Here is a 25764-nt window from a genome sequence, read left to right as displayed (position 1 = left end):
CCCTCGCCACTAAGTCACATCTGGTCCACGCCAGTACTAGAAGAGATTCCAGGCCACGAACATTACCAATCCTGGTTTGACGTGGGGCTTTGTAGGGTTGGTCAGCTGGTGAGGGAGTACTCATTTATACCTATCCAAGAACTCGAGGCACTAGAAATTTGTACTCTCACCACTCCTATACCTTAGACTTAAGGGAACCCTAATGAAGCCAAAACTGAAGGAATACATACAAAGGAAGCTCACCCCGGTTGAAAAAATCCAGGACTCTCACATAGAAATGAAGGGGCTCATCTTTCCTGAATGAAGCTCTTCTGACCCCCTGGGAGGGGGAACGACCAGGAGCCTCAGAAGGAAATTGGAAAGGGACCTGGGCTGCGCCATTGGGGATGGTCTCTGGGGGAAACTCTGTAGTAGAGCTTTCAAGACATCGATTTCTTGCCAATATAAGACCCATGCCATCAAACTTCTCCACAGGTGGCAGTATGACCGATCACCCTCTCTAAGATGTTCCCAGATGTTGTCCCAGTGTGCTGGCATGGATGCGGGGGGAAAGCAGACTATTGTCACATGTGGTGGACATGCCCAAAAACCCAAACCTACTGGTCGGAGGTGCTTAGTTGGATCAGAGAGGCGGGGGAGGGGGACTACCCGCTAGACCCCATCTTGCTGATATTTGGCCTACAACAAAGGGATGAGCACTGGGAGAAATTACCGGACTTGACACTCTTTTACTGGCAGCCAGAGCGGTGCAAGCCAGGACCTGGAAAAGAGCAGCCCTTCCAACAAAGAGATTGAAGTTTACAAGATCTGCACTTCTTCCCCCTCAATGCAAGAATTGTTGTTTTACTGGGATTGATCAAGAGGCTATTGTCTTAAGCATATTTTGAGAAGGCCCAAAAAAGTCTCTAACCCTATACAAGAGTTGTCGAAGAGCAAGAATAGTCTGCATAAGCAATCGGTATTACCCAAATTGTTTACTATTGTTCGAATGAACAATTGACCGAATTTAAAGGGTCACAATTGACATATATATATATATTATGGTTTGGCGTTGGGTGGGGGGTTTCCGCCCACATATTTTACAATTGACCTTCACAATTCGGTCAATTGTGAAAAGGTCAATTGTCATTCTAACAGTCGTTGTAAAACGAACAATTTGTATACAACAAAGCAATCCAGGGTATCTTTAAAGAACCAATTTTGGGAGAAATTAACGCTGAGGGGGATACGTTCTGAAACGTCCGATACATAGAAGTTAGAGGCAGGAGGCCACAATGCACCCCTGCTTCAACCTGGATTTCATTGAGAGCCATCTGGATAGGCCACCTTTTTTAGTTTCTTCATTATTCCGGTCCCTTCATGTAAGCCGATAATAAAGCTCAACAGTCCTCCTGGCAGCCCCATTTGCCCAATGTTGACAAGAGTCTTCCATGGTTGACTGTCGAATGCTGTTGAGAGGTTGATCGAAGCAACATATGTAAACCTAGTCTTATCGGCTCTTGGATGGCTCTTAATACATGACCATTTAAATTGTTTGAGTGGCCCTTTCAAAAGCCCGTTTTCAGCTTGTGCAACCTTCCAGTAGAGTGGGCCCAGCCCTCCAAGTGCTGCAGCAGGAGGGATGCAAAGACCCTGCTATCCATGTTGATCAGTGTGATTGGATGGTAATTCTTTGCATCGTTCTTCACGCCCATCTTGTAAATTGGAACCACAAATTAAGTCTGCCACGACTCTAGGAAACCGCCTTTATCCACAATACTCCTAAATAGAATTGTCAATGCTATAGCCCAGGTAGAGGGGTCCTCCTTTAGAATATTTTTGATTAGGCCATTTGGCCCCAGGGCCATGGAGCATTTAGTTGCTTTGATCACATCCAGAAGCTCCCCGGTTGCTACAGAGTCAACTCGTTTGTTTTCGCGAGCAACTGCTTGCCTGTACTACAAGGGCCCAGTGAATAAAGCTGCTTAAAGTGCATGACCCAGGCTGCCTCTGGTACTGCATTCAACTGTTACAGCAATCAAAGCCTCCTCTGCATTTATAAACTCCAAAAACGACCCCACATCCTATTTAAAGATAATGTGCAGCATTTTCTGCATCCCTCTGGAGCAACTTAGCATGATGGCATTTTCATAGGTCCTTTTGTATTTTCTTACTCACTTTAATTTCAACTCGAAGGCCGAAATTTTTAATTTCTCTAATGACTTTCCTCAAATCCCTTTTGGCTGCGAGAGAATCATCGAAGGCATGTAAATGTTTTTTTCTCTTTTTTCCATTAGAAGCTATATTTTTTTGACTAAGTCAGCTAGAAAAGTGTCAAATGTATCCATGTTAAAAACTGCTATATTCCATTCAAACATGGATTCCTCAAAGTCCCGTAAGCTATTTTTCAGGTGACTTATATTGTTCAGTGTGGTCTACAAAGACATAATCCAAAGGGGAATTACTGGATCCTCAATGCCATGTTGTGTCGGGCCTCATCTCCCTTCACCCTGCCATTAAGCATCTGAAGTACTACGGAGGATAGAGCTACTTGCCTCTTCCTGCCTGCCTGTGCTTTATAGCCTGAAGCCACCATATCTGTAGTTACGTCCCAGACATCCCCAGTGTAGCGACCAAGACACATTGCATTTAAATCACTCGCCAATAGGGCGTGGCCCAACATTTTCTTACCCTTCTAGGTTACTATACACTCAATGAGTCGTAGGAACCCGTCCAGATCACCCACTCCCTTATGTGAATATATATTTACATGAAGGAAGTTTGGTCCCTTGACAATTCTGCAGCCAGTGCCCCAAACAGGAGATTTGGCACCTGCACAGCAGTTAATCCCTGGCCCGACTGGATCGCAGTTATCAAACCACTGGCTGGACGGCTTCCACAACTGGATTAAGTGACCTGAAAAAATACCTGATAACCGGGGTGTGCTGACAACCAAATATCCTGTATGATAACACAATTACTTTGTTTCAATAAGGACATGTCTTCCACATTTGAGAGCAAGTGCACGCTCCCTCATGAGTTTCACAATGATTTTCAATTGTTCTACACTACCAGGAGAAATGCTAGGAGTGTACCGATCATGGTCTGCTCTTTTCCCACAGAGTTGGCCTGACTCTTGGCCAATACACCTGCAAGGCACTTCGATTATCTGAGTGGTCTGCAACACCTAGTCTGCATGCCATTTGAATGCACAGTGACAACCAGGCCACCAGGTCCATGCATCCCCTTTTGCTCTACCTTATTTTATTTTTAAATTTGTTTATTGGCATTTTCAGTAATATCACTTACAAGTTTTGCAAATGCGTCTTGTGCATACTCTTTTACAATGCTTTTCGGTTTAGCCTTAACAATATAACAAACAACAAATAACAGTAACTGTCTCCTTGCCATGTCCATATGTTTCAGCATCTCTTGTTTCGGGGAGGAGGGGGAATAGGGAAGTTGGGTAGCATACTCAGGGAGGGTACAGGGGGGGGATACCTTCCCAGGACCATCATCGTTTCCAGTCATACATCTGGGGTTGCCCTTTCTTGTCTTGTAGCTGAGTTCGTTTCGGGTCATGGGCTCATGGGGGCTTGTCGTCCGAGGGGAGGAACATATGCCTGGTAAGTTCTTTCCATGCCTCGAGAGCTCTGTTGGACTCATCCGTAGATCTAGTGACCCTTTCTTCCCAGGCCTTGGTCTCAGCCGACACCCATCGCTCCGCTTCACTATGCCATGCTTTGTATTGCGGTCCTGCGGGTCTTTTCCAGGACATGGCTATGGTTCTTTTGGCCAGAATGCACGCTATGTCCATGAGTCTGACTGTTTCAGTTTGTCTAGCCTAGGGTAGGTTCCGAGTAGGCATTCCTCAGGTGCCCATTTGTAGTTGGTCATGCCTGTTTTCTCACATGTCTGTTTTACCCTATCCCACAGTGTCCTGGACTTGGGGCATTCCCACATGTGGATTAGATCCGCTTCCTCCCTTGTGCACCAGGTGCAGTGTGACTGCGATTGTTTGTTAAACTTGGCTATTCGTTTCAGGGTTAGGTAGGTTCGGTGCAACACATTCATCTGTATTTGTCGAAATCTATGATTTCTGGACACCTCTTTGGGGAATTCAAGTGCCCTATTCCACTCCCCCTCTGTCATTTCTCTGCCTACATCTATTTCCCATTTACCCTTCATTTCCGCGCTCCGGGGGTTTGGTATGTTGCTCAGGTGTCTGTATATTTGAGATATTGGTCTACTGCCCTCCCCCATATTGTATAACAGCGTGAGTAGTGGTTCCGGGTCCGGTTCCGCAGGCCACGCTTCCCATTTACTTCGTGCTGTGGAGCGAACCTTCTGGTACCAGAGGAACTGGCCCGTGTGGATGCCCTCTCTGTCCTGTAGTAGGGCAAATTCTTTAAAGATGCCCTCTTCATAAAGATCTCCCCAGGTGTAGACCCCTCCGCTTTCCCATAATCTGATTTGTTTTAGATCAGTGACCGTTGTGTACAGGTCTGCGAGCAAGGGTATTTCTGGTGCATAAGCGTTCTGCGTGCGGGTGAGTGTCCTTGTTCTACGCCAGATCTCCCTCCCCAAGATGACTGAGGGGTGCTGCTCCTAGCAGTTTCATAGGTACCCAGAGCAGTTCCTTCAGGGTGAATGGGAGGCTCATGGTCTGTAGCAGGGGTGTTTCATCTGTGGGCTCATCGGATAACCATTTAATTACAAAGCTAAGCTGAGCTGCTAGGTAGTACTTTTCTAGATTTTGGAGTTGGATGCCGCCTTGCGTGTATGGCAGGGTCAGTGTCGACAGCGCTCTTATGTCTGTTTTCCCCCCCAAATGAACTCTTATTAGCATCTCAAACAGCCGGAAGAAGGGTTTATTAATATAGTAATGTACATTCTGGAACCCATATAGGAATCGCGGTAAAACAATCATTTTAATTATGGATGCCCTTCCCATCATAGATAAGGGGAGTCTCGACCAAAAGTTCATGGATCTGCGCAGAGCCGGGAGCGCTGCTTTTGTGTTATGTTCATGATCAGTGCTGGGGTGTGCATTATTTGGATTCCTAGATATCGGAATGTGGTGGTCTGCCATCTTATCCCAGCCTCCAGGAGTGTTTCTGTCATTTTTTAGGGCCGCTAGTGGGAACAAGCAGGATTTTGCCTTGCTGAATTGGATCCCAGAGACTCTGGAGTAGTTGTCCAGGACTTCTAGTATAGTTGGCACGTTGATGTGTGGGTCCCTGACATATATAAGAACGTCATCTGCATAGAGCGAAATGATGTGGTCCACCCCTCCTAGTCTTATGCCGGCGTCAAAAAACTGTTTCTGGAAATAAATAGCTATGGGTTCCAGCCCCAATACGTACAGCATTGGGGCTAGTGGGCAGCCTTGTCTAGTCCCTCTTTGTATGCTCCAGGCGTCTGACACATGCTTCCCTGACTTTACTCTTGCTCTTGGCCTGGCGTATAGTATCTCAAACAAAGACAACAGGGTAAATTATGGCTCAAAGAGCCAGGATGGCAACTGCCTTCCCAAACCGTAGGGAATAGCTGGTACACAGGAAACGGTATGCTGGGGAAAAAATTCATCAACTTGCCGGTAAGGGCAAGACCAAACAATTAGTGATATTTCTGTGGACCGTGGTCCTGTCCTCTTGGACACAGGGTGTGAAGCTGGTCTGGTGCGGGGATGAAAGTGAGGGCAACCAGCACAAATATGCAAAAGTGCGAGAGGGGAATTCAATCTCGCATTTTTAAATCTAGGCAGCTGGCAATCAAAACTGCGAAGATTGAGGCATTGGAATAGTCATGTAACTTTATTTTAACACTAATGACTAGAGAGTTCCTTGCAAAAAGGGTGGTTGTCCAAGGGGGTGATTACCAAAGTACCGAATAATCGCTAAAAAAATGCACTGTCCCACTTGGTGTGGGATGGGAAAACCAATACTTTTTGGGTTTTCTCTCAATTTTATGCAGTAACCCCTATTGGTCTTGGGGGTATCATAAAATGTTGTGGTGGAGCCACAACAGGTAAGGTCGACCGGTTTCGATGGTTCATGACTGATTACCGACCATCTTCTTCAGGACAAGATCAATCTTCATGTTCTATTGAATAGTGTCTGTCCTCTTACTAGGGCAGCGATGACAGGCTGCAAAGTGGATCCTGCGAGGGGAGACACAAGAAACATAATTGCAGAGAGGGAATGAATTGGCCTCTAACTGCAATGTTGCAACAATAGTACATCCAGAGTGCAGCTAAAGAACCTGTTACAATGCAAGTAAATGCTAACACAAACAAGGTGCTCGCCAATTCAGAGCAAAGAGCCAATCTACTGGTGGCTAAAAACATAGACAAATCAACCCCGTGGGGGAAGGAGGGAAAGGTGACAGGATCTGTGCACGTGAGGAAAGGGAAAGGGGGGGGAGGGGAAAAGGGAGGAAAGGGAACGAAAAATGGGGTGTGCGAGGAAAGGGGCCTACCTGGAGGGGATAGCTGTGCTATCCAGGAGGTCAGTTGAGAGCCGAAAATGAGCTCTCTCCAATGGCGTACCTACGGAGAAGGCGAGACTGATAAGGGACTGGATGTGCCGAGGGGAACGCTGAAAGGAGCGCGAGGAAATTCGCCTACCTGAGGAAAAACGGGCGAGCACTGAAGAGCTGCAGCCTGCTCGGTCCCAAGGCTGTAAGTGTGCTGTGCGGCTACAGCGGTAAAGGCCAGCTACATCTAACGGTGCATGGAGGCGTGGCACCGTGCGTGAGGGGCGCGTAAGCCAATCGGCTTTAGCCACGTCACGGGTGTTTACAAGGATAAGTGGCCTATCACAGGCGCAACCCGGGCAGGGATCTGGATCGCGGGCGGCCAATCTAAAAACGTTATGGAAGGTGTAAGTCTGCTGACGGGCTGGGACAGGAGCGGCCATGTAAAGAGTAAAAAGTAAAAAAGGCTGGGGGAGAGCCGGGCAAGGCGTGGCCCGTGAGGTGACGTGGGCGCGCGCGGCCTGCTGCCGTGCTGGGAAAGGAGTGGCCATGTACCGAGTTGAAACGCTGGGGAGGAGCCGGGTGGGCGTGGCCCATACGAAGACGTGGGCACGCGCGGAACCAGTCAATGGTCGGTGGGTGTATGTCAACAGGACCGGGCTCGTGACGGGGCGGGCAGGAGGAGGGACAGAGCTTACGTATTGGCCCACAGGGGGGCGGGCTGTGAGGAGGGTGCCTGGATCATGAGTAGAGAGTGCGGAGGGTGACCAATGGAAAGATGCTGAAGCGGTTAAAGCCTGCAGCAAGGAAAGAATGGAAACAGTAGAAGTGATGCCAAGAAATAGACATTAAACAATAAAGAAACTATAAAAAAACCATAAAAGGTCTGGCTTCTGTCTTGTTCCATGGTGAAATGCAAGTGGATATTGCGTGTATTGAGCCATTCATGGAAAGCCGAGAGCTCCTCATTAGAGCCTCTGAAGATGATAAAAATATCATCTATATAGCGTCGCCAGATGAGCAGTTTGTCACGAAAAGGATTGTTTGGCGCATATATATGCTGGATCTCGAAGGAGTTGACATAGAGATTGGCCAAGCTCGGTGCGAAGGTCGCACCCATCGCAGTGCCCGAGATCTGTTGATAGAATTGGTCATTGAACATAAAGTAGTTCTTCGTGAGGGCTATTTCAGCCAAGGAGGATATGAAGGTGGAAGGTACCTCGTGGAGGTCGATGCCTGAATCAAGGAGATCTTTGAGCATGGTTAGAGTTTCTTGTTGTGGGATTTTGGTGTACAAAGATTCGATGTCAATGGTGACTAGCCAATCAAGTTCTGGGTTGAATTGTACAGAGTCAAGAAGGATGAGCATAGCTGTGGAGTCTTTTACATAGGATTGCATTTTTGGAATTTCATCCTTAATGAAAAAGTCTACATATTGAGATAAAGGTTCCAGAATAGACTGAATCCCGGAAACAATGGGACGGCCCGGAGTGGGCAGGGTGGTTTTATGTATTTTTGGAAGGGCGTACATGGCTGGAGTCCTTGGATGCAGTGGCGTAAGGAAAGCTGCTTCCCTTGAGCTGACGTATCCTTCTGCTTCCGCTTCTTCAATGATAGGGGCTATCAAAGCCTGCAGGGAGGCTGTTGGGTCACTGCGAAGTATTTTGTAACTGGAGGTGTCGCAGACCAGGGCATTCACCATATCATTATAGTCGTTGGTATTCTGAATGACTATAGCTCCTCCTTTATCTGCCGGTTTGATGGTTATGTCTTGATTCTTAGCAAGGGCAGAGAGGGCATCAAGTTGGATTTTGGTGCAGTTGTTGTGAACGAATGGAATGTTATCTTCAATTTCTGAAAGTTTCTTCATGAGGGCTTGTTCAAACGTGATGGATTCGGCCGTGTACGCGCTTGATGGTACGCAAAACTGAGAGGTGGGTCTAAGACCAGTGACATCCGTTTGTGGATTAGATTTATCTTCAAAAAATTGTTGCAGATGTATTTTCCGTAAGAGTTGATAGCATTCGATACGGGTTTGAAAGGGGTTGTATCTAGCTGTAGGTATGAATGAGAGGCCCTTTTGCAGGATCTCTTCCTCTGGTCGAGTCAGTTGGTGCGATGATTTGTTCATAATAAGGGAGGTGGAAAAGTTGTTGCCTGTCCTCTGCTGCGTGTTACAACCGTCGGCTGTGGTGGTGCGCGCCATCTGGGTCCGCGTGGTCCTCTGCCTCGCTGGCCTAAAAAAGGTACCGCAGGGGTGTTGTGTGGTGCAGGGATGTTGTAATGGACTCTTGAACCTTGACGTCCATAGCCGCCAGAGCTGTTACCGGAGTTAGAACTGGAGTTAGACCATGACCTGTTTTGGCTTCTCTGTGAGTTCTGAAACCGCAATTGTGCTGCATCTCTCCTTGACTGTCGTGCCTCATCTGTGAAATATTCATCGGCAACATACGGGTAGACTTTTACATGAGTGAAGTTCTGCAAGTCTTTTTTGAGCTTCAATATTTTTCTATTGAGATTGGTGTCTTTAAATTCTTTCAAAGATGTTTCCAAAAGAGCTAATTTTGCTGTGTATACGTCAATTGCAATCTTGGTTTTAAGAGTGTTACTTTTAATCGTGAGTTCTGCTAATAATTTATCTGTAACTGTTTTAGCTGTATTGATGATTAGAATCAGCCAGTCTCGAGTGCATTTGTTCGCAATGAAGGACCAATCTTTTCTGAACTGGAGATTGTCTAGGAAAATCCGTGGTTCTATATACTTCGCAGTGACCCAACAGCCTCCCTGCAGGCTTTGATAGCCCCTATCATTGAAGAAGCGGAAGCAGAAGGATACGTCAGCTCAAGGGAAGCAGCTTTCCTTACGCCACTGCATCCAAGGACTCCAGCCATGTACGCCCTTCCAAAAATACATAAAACCACCCTGCCCACTCCGGGCCGTCCCATTGTTTCCGGGATTCAGTCTATTCTGGAACCTTTATCTCAATACGTAGACTTTTTCATTAAGGATGAAATTCCAAAAATGCAATCCTATGTAAAAGACTCCACAGCTATGCTCATCCTTCTTGACTCTGTACAATTCAACCCAGAACTTGATTGGCTAGTCACCATTGACATCAAATCTTTGTACACCAAAATCCCACAACAAGAAACTCTAACCATGCTCAAAGATCTCCTTGATTCAGGCATCGACCTCCACGAGGTACCTTCCACCTTCATATCCTCCTTGGCTGAAATAGCCCTCACGAAGAACTACTTTATGTTCAATGACCAATTCTATCAACAGATCTCGGGCACTGCGATGGGTGCGACCTTCGCACCGAGCTTGGCCAATCTCTATGTCAACTCCTTCGAGATCCAGCATATATATGCGCCAAACAATCCTTTTCGTGACAAACTGCTCATCTGGCGACGCTATATAGATGATATTTTTATCATCTTCAGAGGCTCTAATGAGGAGCTCTCGGCTTTCCATGAATGGCTCAATACACGCAATATCCACTTGCATTTCACCATGGAACAAGACAGAAGCCAGACCTTTTATGGTTTTTTTATAGTTTCTTTATTGTTTAATGTCTATTTCTTGGCATCACTTCTACTGTTTCCATTCTTTCCTTGCTGCAGGCTTTAACCGCTTCAGCATCTTTCCATTGGTCACCCTCCGCACTCTCTACTCATGATCCAGGCACCCTCCTCACAGCCCGCCCCCCTGTGGGCCAATACGTAAGCTCTGTCCCTCCTCCTCCTCCTCCTGCCCGCCCCGTCACGAGCCCGGTCCTGTTGACATACACCCACCGACCATTGACTGGTTCCGCGCGTGCCCACGTCTTCGTATGGGCCACGCCCACCCGGCTCCTCCCCAGCGTTTCAACTCGGTACATGGCCACTCCTTTCCCAGCACGGCAGCAGGCCGCGCGCGCCCACGTCACCTCACGGGCCACGCCTTGCCCGGCTCTCCCCCAGCCTTTTTTACTTTTTACTCTTTACATGGCCGCTCCTGTCCCAGCCCGTCAGCAGACTTACACCTTCCATAACGTGTTTAGATTGGCCGCCCGCGATCCAGATCCCTGCCCGGGTTGCGCCTGTGATAGGCCACTTATCCTTGTAAACACCCGTGACGTGGCTAAAGCCGATTGGCTTACGCGCCCCTCACGCACGGTGCCACGCCTCCATGCACCGTCAGATGTAGCTGGCCTTTACCGCTGTAGCCGCACAGCACACTTACAGCCTTGGGACCGAGCAGGCTGCAGCTCTTTAGTGCTCGCCCCGTTTTTCCTCAGGTAGGCGAATTTCCTCGCGCTCCTTTCAGCGTTCCCCTCGGCACATCCAGTCCCTTATCAGTCTCGCCTTCTCCGTAGGTACGCCATTGGAGAGAGCTCATTTTCGGCTCTCAACTGACCTCCTGGATAGCACAGCTATCCCCTCCAGGTAGGCCCCTTTCCTCGCACACCCCATTTTTCGTTCCCTTTCCTCCCTTTTCCCCTCCCCCCTTTCCCTTTCCTCACGTGCACAGATCCTGTCACCTTTCCCTCCTTCCCCCACGGGGTTGATTTGTCTATGTTTTTAGCCACCAGTAGATTGGCTCTTTGCTCTGAATTGGCGAGCACCTTGTTTGTGTTAGCATTTACTTGCATTGTAACAGGTTCTTTAGCTGCACTCTGGATGTACTATTGTTGCAACATTGCAGTTAGAGGCCAATTCATTCCCTCTCTGCAATTATGTTTCTTGTGTCTCCCCTCCCAGGATCCACTTTGCAGCCTGTCATCGCTGCCCTAGTAAGAGGACAGACACTATTCAATAGAACATGAAGATTGATCTTGTCCTGAAGAAGATGGTCGGTAATCAGTCATGAACCATCGAAACCGGTCGACCTTACCTGTTGTGGCTCCACCACAACATTTTATGATACCCCCAAGACCAATAGGGGTTACTGCATAAAATTGAGAGAAAACCCAAACAGTATTGGTTTTCCCATCCCACACCAAGTGGGACAGTGCAATTTTTTAGCGATTATTCGGTACTTTGGTAATCACCCCCTTGGACAACCACCCTTTTTGCAAGGAACTCTCTAGTCATTAGTGTTAAAATAAAGTTACATGACTATTCCAATGCCTCAATCTTCGCAGTTTTGATTGCCAGCTGCCTAGATTTAAAAATGCGAGATTGAATTCCCCTCTCGCACTTTTGCATATTTGTGCTGGTTGCCCTCACTTTCATCCCCGCACCAGACCAGCTTCACACCCTGTGTCCAAGAGGACAGGACCACGGTCCACAGAAATATCACTAATTGTTTGGTCTTGCCCTTACCGGCAAGTTGATGAATTTTTTCCCCAGCATACCGTATAGTATCTCAACCCATCTGATAAATCCTGGTCCGAAGCCAAATTCCTTGAGCACCGCCACAAGCCACTCCCAGTAAATGGAGTCGAAAGCTTTTATGGCATCGAGGGATAGTAATGCACTGGGACTCTCATCTTCACTAGTTTGCGCTATAATGTGTTGCAGCCTGCGCAGGTTCATTGACTTGTTGCACCCTGGTATGAAGCCGTTCTGATCAGGATGTATTATGTCGCCTATTATTTTAGACAGGCGGTTGGCCAGTATGGTGGTTAAAATTTTCACATCATAATTTAGCATTGCCAGTGGGCGGTATGAGTCGCACAGGTCTGCCGGTTTGTTTGGCTTCAGGATTGGGACCACAAGTGTTTCCCTCATGCTTTCCGGTAATATCCCCCTCTCATATGCCTCTTGGTAAACTTTATGTAGCAGAGGTGCGAGGGAGGATTCATAGGCTTTATAAAATTCTGAGGGCAACCCATCAGTGCCAGGTGCCTTACACGTGGCTAGGGACCTAATTGCTTCGGTTATGTCCTCGTGTGATTTCTGTATTTAGTGCCATGGCCTGTTCAGTAGGCATTTTATGGAGCCCAATCTCGTCCAGCGTGTCCATGATCAGTTCTTGGGGGACCTCTTCCGCCTGTGAGTATAGGCGTGCATAGTATTCTTTGAAGACTTCATTGATGCCCTGCTGTGTGTGGTGTATGTTCCCTGCTTCGTCTCGCAACGATGTGGTGGGGTGTCTGGGGTGTTCCCTGCGGCATAGCCAGGCCAGCAGCCTGCCCGGTCTGTCCGCTTCTATATGTGTTCTGTTCGTTTTGACCGTGTGGTCAAACTTTTCTAGTCTGCGCCATGCTGTTTCATTCTCCCCCCCTTAGCCTTCGAAGTTCTGATTCCCTTTCCCGGGTGTCTATGGGGGCCGCTTCCAGTTCTCCGATCTCCCTTTCCAGCTGGTCTAAGTCCTTCCTGAGCGATTTCCGGATTCCGCCGGCCTTTGCAATGGTCTCCCCCCTTATCACCGTTTTTAGGAGATCCCATACCGTGCTACTGTGTTCCACGCTTCCCACGTTGATTTCTATGTAGCTATCTATGGATTCTTGCAGTTCTTCTCTAAAGGCAGGGTCTTTAAGAGCCTCTGCCGGCATTTTCCACATGGGAATTGGGGGTCTGGGACCATTGTGGTTCCATGTTACTAAGAGAGGGGAGTGATCAGAGATGGTCCTTCCTAGGTACTGCGCTCCTTCCACCTAAGGTAAGTGTTCCCTGCCAATGAGGATGTGATCTAACCTCGTGTATAGGTTGTGCGGGGATGAATAGTATGAATATCCTCTTACGGCTGGGTGCATTTCTCGCCATATGTCTGCCAGGTCCAGTCTATCTATCATTGCAGTCAGAGCTGTTGTTGCTGCTGACGGACCTTTCGGGAGGGGAATGGATCTGTCTAGGTTCGGGTCGCATATGCAATTGAGGTCGCCCCCCCAGATGAACAGACCATCTGTGTTGTGCAATTTTGGGGTATAACGAGTTCAAGTGGGCCGGTATATTGCTATTAGGAAAATAGGAGTTCAGGATGCATACTTCCGTCTGCTGTGTCCCCATAGCATTACGAATCTACCTTCCGGGTCTATTTCTGATTTGGTCAAGCGGAAGGGGAGCTGTGGGTGTATCCAAGTGTATACTCCCCTAGCATATCTGGAATAAGCAGTACCGAATCCCTGCCCTCCCCAGTGTGTTTGAAATTTGGCCATTGAGTCCGCGGAGCAGTGGGTCTCCTGTAAGAGTGCTATCATCACCACCTTCCTGTGCAGATAGGTCTTAATTCTGTTTCTGCGGAGATATGTCCCCAGGCCTCTCACGTTCCATGTCAGTATTTTAATTGCCGTAGTGGTCATGGTGGTTTAAGGTGGGTATGGTGGTAATTCTGCTTCTCTCTTAAATGCCCGTGGTTGTGGGCCTGCTGTCGAAGGTCCCTTTCCTGTGTGGGCCGAGGCACTGGTTTCCCTTTCCCCTCGGTCGGCCCCTCCTCCCCCTCTTTTCTTTCCCTTTGGAGACTTACCAACAGTAGTAACGTTCATTCTGGTGAATGAGAACAGTAAACAGTGCAACTTTGAACTGCCCCCAGCAGTTGCTTCCAACTTGCAGCGCTCAGGGGCTCCCGAGCCTTCTGGGCCTTTCCAGGCCTTCCGGTGCGGGTGTTGTGTCGGCGGTATGCCTACACGTGTCTTAAGGGGGTGCGTTGACGTCTTGTCGTGTAGGTTGGTGTGCTCCTGCCCATTATCGCTTTTTTGATGCTGTAGTTTGTCATGCCGTGCTTTGGTTTGTTTATCAACCTGTTGTGCTGACATCAGCCTTTCCCGCCCGGTTCTTCGGGCGTTCAATGTCCTGTGGTTCCTCTTGCCATTCCTTCCTTACCATCTGCAAGGTTGTTGTGTTCGAGCCACATGTTTGCCGCCTCCGGGGTGTCCAGGAAGACCGCTTTACCTTTGTTTATCACTTTGAGGCGCGATGGGTACATCAGCATATACTTGAAGTTGAGTTCACGTAGTCTTGCCTTCACCGGGATAAAGGAATTTCTCGTGCGTTGTACAGTGGGGGTGTAGTCCGGGTACACCACTATTTTGGCATCTTGTCTCCTAATTTCCCCTCCTTCTCTAGAGAATCTTAGTATAGTCTCTCTGTCTCTGAAGTTTAGGACTTTGGCAATCATTGGGCGTGGGTGTGAGCCCGGCGGAGGTCTTTTTTGTAGGGACATGTGGGCTCGCTCTATAGAGAATCCTTGGGACAGGTTGCTGGCCCCGATTTCCTGCTGTAACATCGTCTCTATGAATTCCGTTGGGTCCGGGCCCTCCATTCCCTCCGGGACCCCAAGGATTCGGATGTTATTGCGACCTTGCCTCTAGCCTTGCCACTTTTAGTTCAAGGTCCTGGACCCTGGTTTTGAGTTCCGTCGTGCTTTTTACGTTGTCCTGCAGGGTAGTCTCCACCGTGGTCACTCTTTCAGTGAGATTGTGGGCATCTTGTCTGATTAGCTGTATGTCCGATTTCACTTCATCTATTTTAGTTTCAAGAGATGTGCGTAGTGCCGCTATAGCTTGTAGTACTTGCATATTCGTGGGATCTCCTTCTTGAGTCGTTTGTTCTGCTGTTGCCCCTGCGTCTTGCTGCTGCTTGGGCCTGACTGTTGTGAAGGAATCCATCGTTGCGGCTTTCAGTTTGCCCTTGGGTGGTGACATCCCCTGTCTTTGGGTGTTTGGTTCTCCACTTCGCTTTGGGATCACTCACCCGTTCTCAGGTTGTAGGTTCAGTGGCTTCCCTCGTTGGCACCTACGGTGGTGTGGCCCCTCCTTGCAGCCTTGTTTTCCTGCCCCGGTGGTGTTTTGGGCCGTCGGCGGCCCCTTCTGCTTATGTGGCTGAGCAGTCGTGGTGGCGGCCCTGGCTGCAGTGGGTCTGGGGCACTGTGGTCGGTGTGCCTCCTCCCCTTCAGGGCCCGTGGCACCACATGGGTATCCAGTTATCACTGCGCCCTACCTTCCGTGGCGCTGCTTCCCCTCTGCTTCTGGCTGGTGGGTGTGTAGGGTGCCTTTTCCTGCCCTTGGGCCGTCCCGATGCAGTGCTCCCTGTGGCCCGGTAGTCTCTTACGCCAGTCTGGATGGCGGCTTGGGCCCAGTAAATCGGTCGTCTGTGCCGGCCCTCTGCCGTGTTATCTGGGAGGCTGGTATGTGTTACTGTTTTGAAGCTGTGCCCAGGTCTCGGCCTCCAATAGGGGTATGCAGGTCCCCAACGTCTCGACGCGGCCTGCTTTGGGGCAGCTGATGTTGTGCCTCTATCCTGCCGCGTCCGGAGCAGCCTGCAGTCTTTCGGCCTCCTGATCTGTGGGTCGACTGCTTGCGTGTTGTCTGTGCTCCTGTGCGGCACAGGCCGTATCCATCTTCCCCTCCGGTGAGGCACAATGCGGGCTTCCCCCCCCCCTCTCTGTTACCGAGGCTCCCTCTGCGGCTGTGTCCCAGCTACAACGCGTAGCTCGAGGAGAGGGATCCGCGTAGTCACCAGTTGGCTGTTCGTCGCTGGTGTCCGGGGCACAGTTACTCGCCCATGCGCCACTCGAGGGGTTCGTTGAGTACAGGGTGCGGATTTATGTTCGCCTCCGCCTTCTCGTGTCTTTTTGGCGGGTTGCCTCGATTATGTGCTTTAATCCGCCGCAGACCGCTAGTCCGTTACGGGCGCCGCCATCTTGTGAACCGTAGGGGGCTTCCCTTCGCACACTTCATTTCCGCACTGTGCGGGTCCGTTTATTCCCGGAGGCAGCGTCGGGTGTCGGAAAATGGTTCCCCTTCCAGCTGCTGCAGCGTTTATTGCGATTTGTTGTTGTTTGCCGGAGTTAAGCAGCCCGTAGCAGGATCGTGGGCAGGAGCGCTGGCGGTTCCCGTCTTCACGCCATGCACGTCGACCACGCCCCCCTTGCTCTACCTTATCTTCCCAGTGGTCGATGCTAAAGCCAAGTTGTTTCAGTTTCTGATTTTCTAAAAGAACCAATTCATGAGCCAAAGTGTAGAACACACCCGTCCATGTTTACAGTCTGGAAATTCTACCCTTTCAATAGAAGACAGGGCTCTCGAGCTCAATTTCAGAGAAGATCAATATAACATTCTTCCTATTCAGGCAAACTGGGATATTTTCATCAAGTGTTGGTTAAACATGATTGGTTTCCCACATGCTTCTGAGGATAAGTTGTTCCCTCAGTATATCTGATTTAAAATACTCTGTCCCCCACTTCAGCACATTCTTACTCTTTGCGCACACCTGAGAGGTGAGTCTTATTCGCTCATCTTCTCGGAGAGTATGATGCAAGGAAGCTTTTCTATGAAGTTTCTTATCCCAGATTCTCCTGACCCGCTGTCAGCAATTGGACTATTTTCAATCAAATGAGTTAATTCAGTAAGGGACGCTGTTGCTGGAGCGTTGCAGGTCTGCTGCACAAATCTCTGAAGAATGAAGTTAATACTTAATCTGCAAACTCATTCATTTGTGAGTGATCAATGATAGCAATTGCCCAAATTTGAATAATCAACCTTTATTTCTGTACTAGATCCAGCTCTTTGGAAGGAGTCTGCATTTTTCTGTGGGGTGTGCAGAATGTTTGAGGTTGGGTCAGCAGTTTAAATTGGTTTTGGGGGTTCTTCCTTTGCTGGGCATGGGCACCTGCTGTACACCCTACCAGTCCAGCCCATCCATAGTTCTGTCATCACCCAAATTGTGCATCGGAACAGCCACAATCTTGTCTTTGTGAACAATACAGTTCACTTTGGATCCTCCTTTGGGCCAGCCACTTTCTACAATCTCCTCATTTGTGCCTGGTTACTCTGCAATAGGGCTCTATTTTGGCTTTTTAGCCCTGTATGGGATGCCATGCCCTACCAGCTTCAATTCCAAGGATTTTAATGCACACATACTGCTGCACTCCACTAGGCCACTGCTGGATATGCTACTCTTTGTCGGGTCTTGGGATGCCAATCGGCTCCAAGGAATTTACCCCATAGTCGCCAGTAAGGCACCCTTAACTGTTTTCATCTGCATTTGTCGTGTACACAGGCACATAAAAGCTTACACATGTACAATTCAAAGCTGCAGATTCACCGACAGTGGAATTACTTCCTTCTTGACTGTAAATACTCACGGATTGAAGAGCCAAGGTGCTCTTCGGGGATCAATCTAGTCTCACTTTTCCGAGTGGGTGGAGTGCAGACTGTAGACTGCCTCACGACGCAGTCCAAATCACAGAGCACACGTAATTTACAGTGAATGGGAGGAATAGTAGGAGGCAGAGCTACAGTGAACACACTCGAGGAAAAAAGCAGTTCTGAACACCAAGTCGCTGAGCCGTTGTAGACTGCCTCACTTTGTTGCCTCACTTTCAATACCTTAAAGTTCCAATAAGTATACTTCAGCAACAGAGCAATCAATTGCCTTTCAAACAGTATAGAAATGTATAACATTCAAATAGCGGTAAAGCACATCTAGGAAATAAGACAACAAAATATAGCATCAATACCTTCAGAAATAAAAGTAAAGGGAGGGATGCACTGTAAAAGAAAAGGGGAAATTAACACAAGATTAACTTGGCCCAACAACACCGATGTTGCAAGAGTGGAAGAACTGCCTCAAGGCACCAAGCTAGCAAGAAAAAGGTTTGGGAGTGGGGAAACCAAAAAAGGTTGTTACTCTCTCCTATTTCCATTCTCCTTTATCCCCAATGTTTTGCATATTTTTGTCTGCTCTCAATCTAGGCTCATATTGATTCCTCCCTTACTATTTCCTCTCAAATCTCTGCACTCTCCTAGTCTTGGTGATTTCACCTCGTCAATATTTGCAATGCTAGGCATTTTCTTTAGTTTCATGCTACTAAGTTACTTGTATGATTCCTTAATTGTCTTTCCTTTTCTATTCAAATTTCCTTTTTGGTCTACCTGCTACACAGTCCACTCGCTCTGTTTAACTCATCTATACGTCTCTTATCTTAAACCTTATTCTCCAGCTTTAGCCTCACTTTGTTGGCTCTCTTCCCTCCTGCTTTCTCTAACTTTCTTTGCTGTGTCTTTCAACCTCTTCATAATCTGGCTCCTCCCATCTGTAATCTTTTTTATACCACTACTTGTTCTTTATGCTCAGTGTTTCTTCTCACTGTTCCTCATCCTTTTGCTTCATTTTCTCTGCTGGCACCTCTCCATTGAACGCATGTCTTCCTCCCTCTTTCCACCTACTCCATACTCTGCTCTAGTCTTTCCTCCTAAATCAACCAACATTTGTATTGATTTGTATCATTGTACTTGTGTTAAGAGCTTTGGCGTAACACTCTATAAATGCAAATACATTTAAAAAAATTAACAAATATATAGCCAGCTGCATTGATGAATCGTTTGATTAAACGGTTGTTTAACAATTTAGTCCATAGAGACCATAAATATTGATGGCAGCGGAAGACACTCATTCCCTGACGTGTTGAAGAAAGCCCAAGACCCTTTCGGGCTGGCTGTGTTCGAAGGATGGATGTTTTGGGCTGATGATATCCAACTGGTAATTGCTTCCTGCAGTGATCTGGAGGACAGGGAAGTGCTGCTCAACAGTTCTGCCATCTCTGCATTCACTGTGCTCCATGAGCTCCAGCAACCTCAAAGTAAGTCGGGATATGCAGTTGCATTACAATGCATGAGCAGATTAATATTTTAATGCAAAGCAAGAGCTAAAGATATTTGTGTCCTCAATACTTTAATTTGATCTTTCATTTCTGGGATTCTTGTAGCAATCACGATGTACACTAGAAGTTCCATTATTCAGGTTTGCATTTGTACTTCTAAACCTTTGTGCTTGTAGAAGGATTTCACATCAGACTACTCAATTTGTTTCTTGGTTTAGGTGATGCCTCCCCATGTGCTCCTGGAGTGTGTAGCCATATCTGCCTTCTGTCATCAGTTCATGCCAGAGGCTACAGGTGTGCCTGTCCAGATGGTACTCTTCTCTTACCATCTGGAAAATGTGAAAGTAAGTTGTAAACTGTTTCTCATTCGTTAACATCAGTTTCCGTTTGTGTGCAAGAGCTTTCTTGCGTTTAGCATTATTGCTAATAAAATTAGTGTATGCATAGTCTTCGTCCACATATGGTTCTGAATTATTGATCATAGTAAAGCTCTTTCTTACTGAACAGCCCCTCCTTTCTGGTTGTGGCCCTTTTATTCCTCCTGCTCTGCCACAGGTCTAATTCAATTAGCACAAAATTAGAAACATAATTTTTTAATGTTTTACTGGCTCTCAAGGTTCTTTATCACAGTATTTAATGTTGAGCTTTCCTTTGACTTAGAGGTATTGAGGAAGGTAATGGTGCATGGGTAGAAGTGGGTCATGTATCTGTTCACAGGTTTGACTTTATGCATTCCTGAGTGCTGTGCAGGAAGTTCATTTTAGCCCTATTTTGCATTTGTTGTTGGAGGGAATTTGCTGATGTGTGGCTGTTGTGTAGAGGTCAGTGTTTGTTCATCGGGGAATGGTGATGTGCGAGATGCAAAGGGCTCTGTATAACTTATTGATGATGTAGATCTACAGTCAGTTTGCTGCAGATAGAACACACATTGCTGTGTGTAACTCAGTATTTTTTTGCTCAGAGGCAATATTGTCTTTCAGATAGGTGCAGGGAATAACTCTACTGAAAGGTGTAATGGGAAAATAGTCTACTTGATTTCAGTTGCGTTAATGGGCTTGTGGGCGCTCAGAATTTAACCTTCTTGGGCCGGAATAATATATACATTCATTTAGGGTGGAGAGGGAACTAGACAATAACTTAACTGTTAGTCTCTCTGCAGCAAATTGTATGAAAGGGAAAAGTCCTCTGTCCTCCCTAGATTATAGTGGGTCTATGCTCCAACCTCCTTGCTCCTGATGACCCCTACCCACCAACTGCCCCAATCTCTGTCCTGATGGTACCAACTCTTCCTTGATAGCCTGAGTATCCCTTCTCCAGCTGATATCCTATGTCCTTCCAGCCTGCCACTCTCTTCTCCTGATGTCCTGTCTCTCTCGAACCTCCTTGAAACGCTCCCGCCAATTCTCAAGTCTCCTCTGTAGTCCTAGCTTGTCAATCCCCTCCAGACATCCTCCTTTGGTGGGACCGCTTCTGCCTTCTCAGAGTTGCAGCATCTACATCGAGCAGCCTGCCTGGCTCCTTGCACAACCCCAAGGTTTGGTAAGGTGCACTTAGTGATGCTATGTTGAGGTGGATGGATTTGATGCACCTTGGCATACATACAAATCCTGTGCACATGCAGACATAATTGAACATGTTCTTGCTTCAGAGGTCCATATTATTGCTTCAGAGGGTTTGTGACTACCTGGGTGTGCTAGTTCATGCTAGATGCACATATTGGCAATCTTCCATCTTTCTTATCGATGTCTCACCTGAAACTCGTTTTTTTTCCTTTCTTTTTTTTAGGTTTTAGAGGATTGTGCTTATAATGCACATACACGTGGGAGGGGTGGTGTTAATAGTCTCCAACTGTAGCCAAACACAATAGTGCCCATTGGTTTGGCAATTTATCTTACTCTTTGGTGGTATTGTTCCCCTATGCCAGTTGTCACAATCCCTCCCATTCCCTTTTTATATACCTAACCCTCAAGTCCAAGGTCTAACTCTGGGGTGTCCATTTCCAGGCCTTGATTGCCCCAAACCTGACTGGTTTTCATGATATCAGTCAATTGTTCTGACAGAAATGTGCGTATATTTATCATTTTTGTATGCAAATTCATCCTGTGAATATTAATGAGGGATATCCTAAAAATCTAACCTGTTTACTGCCCTCGAGGGCTGGAGTTGGACAACCCTTGTGTGTAGCCGATACTTATGCCCATGCTTCATCTCCTGTTGTCATTCTATCCTTAACTATGCTCTCTTGCATACATGCCAACATGTTTTCCCTAGTCCAGGCATGGTTTTAACTTTGCATTCTGGCACTTGTAGATCTGTTAACGCAGAAATTCATGAATTCAAGTCCTAGAATATAAAGTTAAAACACAGACTAGTATCTCCTAAATGGAATGGATATAGTTAGCATTTATGATGACTGCTGTGCTCTCCTTTGTGCTCAGATGGATACCCAACATTCTGGGCTTTCTCACCCGACGGCCCTCACTTCCCTGAGATGACAAGTTCTTTCTTCACTCCTGTTCTGCTACTTGCATTGTGTGAATGGGTGAGGCATGGTAGCTCCTTGTATCCTAACTCGCGCTTCCTCCTCGGCATCGATGGGAGATGAGGCTTTAAGGATCAGAACAGGATTGTGATCATTCTCTGCAGCCCCCTCTTACCTCCTGACCCGCTCCTTTATGGCTGCACATGGAGGAGAAAGAGGGATACAGGGAAAGAACAGTCAATCTCCTTCCATTTGTTGTTCCCTTTTATTCCCTGCCACAGTGCTGCCTCCTTGTCAATTTTGTTAATCTGCTAGGCAGCACCTAGGATTACAAACTGATTACAATTTGTGCTAGATGGTTTGATAACATCAATTCCGAGAACTTTGAAGATTTGAATCTCTTGTGGTTATTTGACAGTTGCCCCTTATCTGAAGGGTCAGCTGAGAATGGTTTTTCCATGGCAATTGGATCGTTCCTGCAGAAGATGTGAATCTTAGCTGGTTGGAATTAACATGGCTAGCCTAGGTTTAGTTTCTCATTTAGAAAACCCCAACTTCCCTCTAAAAAGCTTATATCAAATTAAATTCTGATTAACACGTTCGGCACCTAAGCAGAGTACCGGGATATACAATAGCTTGATTTGGCTTATAATTTGTGAAATATTTATACAATGGCAAACATTTTCAGGGAAGCTAAAATTCAAAATAGAACTTGCATTCAAACATTTTCTGAGTTTCACCTGATTGTGTTGAAACTTGGTGCGCAGTACCCACTGACTCATTCCAATTCATTGTTTTAGATGGGTGTTAATATCTGAAGCTGTGCATCATGTTTGCCTTGCATCAAATCTTTGTCAATAGGCTGTAAATCAGGAAGATTTGTGAAACCTTGCATTTTGAGGGAAAATTACTATTTTTGTGACTGTTGAGAATGTGATGGCCAGTGACCACATAAATAATGGTGCATTCTGAGTCAGAATGTAATCTTTCAAGTTAAATATGCCCAACAATACTGTTTTTCTCTTCCAGACCTGAAGATCTTGTATGCAAGTGGTAAGAAAATTAATCTGCTTGAAATTGGATTCAGGAGAGATGATGCAAAGACACATTTGGTTCAGGAATTGTCAAAAGACCTTATACTAATGGAAGTAGATTGGAAGAGAAATCTGGTCTATTGGACGGATGCAAATGGCCAGCTAATGCGATCATCGGGCATGCTGGGAAGTGTTCAAGTCTTACCTACTGGTGGTGCAGGTAACTTTTGCAAATCATATGCCGGCACTGGTCGCACTTGTTCAAAGAAACTTGATTACTTTGTAACTGAGATTTCTTTTCATTTATCACATTTCTTTTGCATTTCCTTATCTGGATTCCTTTCACAAATGCACTAAATGCCCTTTCTATTGCCAACTTGCCTTCACTGCTCTTTAGGTAGAATGACGAGATGTTCAGGTTTTGCAAGGACTGTCAGAATTGAGTTTTATTTAAAACCCCATCCTGGTTTCGGAGAAAGGAAGGATGACAGTTCTATAATCGCCTACAATTCTAAACTAAACTTTAGTTTTGTCATCCAAGGATGGGCTTGAGCCCCAAACCCTCCAAGTAGCAGTTATATGCACTAACTTCTTGTGCCACAGACGGGCTGTGTAACACGTAAATAGCAAGACCTGTAATGTCAAACGCAGCAACTGCTTGTTTACTTGCTTTTTTTTTTTTACTTGGTGTTAGTCGAGATGCTCAACTTGTCACACTAAATACCAATAACCATCCAGTGCATACATAGTACATTAAAGTACAACCTCCAGTATTACTTAATTGTGCTTATTATTTGCATGCTTTTATCAAAAGTCCAAACTGCAACCTTTTTATTCAGATACTGTAGGATAGGGGAGGGGCAGCGCAAAGATCATGTTAAGTGTTGGGGAGGAGGTGGGAGTGGGTTAGTCCTTTAATGTTGACGACCTGTTTTTTTGTCTTGAAAATGTAGTCACCCTATAGAAGGGTAATGCTTGGTTTACAGAGAAGTCATGTGTCAGCATGCAGTAATTCTGAAAAGGCTGCTTGTCCACCTAAACATCTTGCTGCTATTTCATGCAATCACTCAAACCACTGTAGTGTTATGGGCAAAGTCCTCAAAGGTCATTTCAGTATGAATGATGGGTGCCACAATATGTGGACTTCGCAGTGCGATTATTCTGTGTAACTTTGATCCTAGCCCCGACATCTTTGTTTCTGTGGCACACCCAAACCTGATCTGACCTTGTATTCCACCCTTATCAAAGATGAATATCCTGCTGGGTAGACAATTCAGTAGGCTTGCGCAAGCGTGACAGTGCACTATGAGCTAATTTCAAGTGACTTTGTCATGGGCCTGCTATTCGTTTTGCCCCATTACGCCAAGCGTGTGCTGCGATCTGTTAGCTTTTCAATATTGGCAGGTTGCCTGTATTGATTGGAACCTTCGCCTTGCAGCTGGGGGAGCAAGGGGCTGGGGGGAGGTGGACTAAGGCTGACGCTTGAGCGAATCGCGCGTGCCTGGTTTATAAGATTTTATTTTATTCAAAGCACAAATAACAGATCAAAAATCTCAATGACAAAAGGCAAATACTGTGGCTAGAAAATATAATTCAGAGTGATAATCACTATTAAATGGTGAAAGAATAAGTCAATTGATATTCATGGTGCAGGAAAGAAAAACAATTTTCATGAAGTGAAGCTATAATAAACAAATTCACATTGATTAACAATGTTGCATATGTATTATATAACTAGATTAAGGATGTATCACTTAAAGTATTGCCATTTCTTATGTTTAAGAGGGTGCTTGAGTTGGCATTACGTTTCTCAAGTCCATGAACATCACATATGATCCACCAACCTTTGATACAGATCTTGGAAAGATTTTTCAAATTAGATGTAATTAAGTTAGATAGCAAGTAGTATGAATAGGTCAAAAATGTTTTACATTTTTCCAGCACTAAATGCTTATACATCCCAATATGATGATATTTCAACTCAGAGGGGTTGACATTTTAAAAATGTATTGTCGAAAGCTCCAAACTTGATTCTAAAAAGCAAATGATCAAAAAACATGACTAAAGAATCCAGTGGCTGACAGACGAGACCAGCTTATATCATTTAGATTTCTTGGATATAAAGTGTTTTTTGGGTGTAATAAAAAGGCTCCGACTGAAGTTCAACGTTTGGGTTAGGTTTGCAGAAACGGATATGTACTTGATATTAGTCCAAATCGTAGACCACAGTTCATGAAAATGTATAGCGCAGTAGTCTTCACATTGTAGTTCAGATGTCAACTTCGTATTAGGGGATCTTTCTCCTTTTAATATTTTGTAACGACAAGAGGCTTTGACGGTATAAAGAGTTGCCATGAAACGTAGTCTAGTAGGTTCGGCTACCAATTCATTAAAATCATTTCTACATCTAGCATCAAGACCAGCATTAATTACATTGAGATATTGATGGAGGGAAAATCTTGGAAATTAAAATTTTATTTTAAATTCTATTGTAAGTATATCACCTCCAATGATTATTTGGATCAACTTTAACACTTTTACCAATCAAGGTTTTTCGAAAGATAGGCCTATTTATAGTTATATTTTTATTATACCAAATAAAAAGAGAAAAGGCCTTTGCACGTTTATTTTAATTAAACAAATCTCTTAAATATGAATTAGTGATGCATATCATTTTCGAAAAAGCCCATTTTGGAACAGTCAAATGTTATATATCTTTTTGATGTCATATGGCAACACTAGAGATTTTTCAGGCATCAACCAAGCAGGAGGATTTAGGATCTCATCAGGAATACACCAGTCCTTGGCAAGCTTTAGAACAAAGGCCCTATGATTGATGGTTAGGAAACCCAACGCCACCATAATCGTGAGTATTTCAGTTTATTATAGGCAATCCTTCTCTTTTCCTTATGACCCCAAAGTAAGTTGATGAGTATCCTGTTAATAGATTTTAAAGAGGTTGGTACTGTCATGATGCCTACTCCCGGGGACCCAGACCAAGTCCAGCAACCCCGGAAGCAGGCATCAAGTTATCCCAAGCAAGCGCAAAAACCCCTGCTAGGGGCCATTTGGGTCCAGTCCTGGCGCCTATGGCGCCAGGCTCATATGGAGTCAGTCCTGGCGCCATAGGTGCCAGGCTCATAGATTAAAACTTACCTGATGCAGACCATGCTGCAAGAGCTCCAAGCCAAAAGAGGCATGGAAGGGACTACTTTACTTGGGGACTATTTTTTTTACTCGGGTGGGGCTGGGGAGGAATACTTA

At 46.1% G+C, this 25764-nt stretch overlaps 1 protein-coding gene across 1 annotated transcript in view; it reads left to right on the top strand.

The window, feature by feature from the left end:
* Nucleotides 1-25764, top strand: part of LOC138510849 (vitellogenin receptor Yl-like) — a 909900-nt gene that overhangs the window by 528123 nt on the left and 356013 nt on the right. Inside the window, exons 11-13 of the mRNA XM_069626522.1 lie at nucleotides 18735-18963; nucleotides 19203-19328; nucleotides 22496-22720. Coding sequence (XP_069482623.1) covers nucleotides 18735-18963; nucleotides 19203-19328; nucleotides 22496-22720 — 580 coding nt within the window. The remainder of the gene's footprint in view (nucleotides 1-18734; nucleotides 18964-19202; nucleotides 19329-22495; nucleotides 22721-25764) is intronic.

This window comes from Ambystoma mexicanum, chromosome 6p, assembly GCF_040938575.1.
Source record: "Ambystoma mexicanum isolate Mex_15411 chromosome 6p, UKY_AmexF1_1, whole genome shotgun sequence".
Classification (NCBI taxonomy): domain Eukaryota; kingdom Metazoa; phylum Chordata; class Amphibia; order Caudata; family Ambystomatidae; genus Ambystoma; species Ambystoma mexicanum.
Note: the sequence above shows the minus strand (reverse complement) of the source record. Positions and strands in the feature narration are given on the sequence as shown.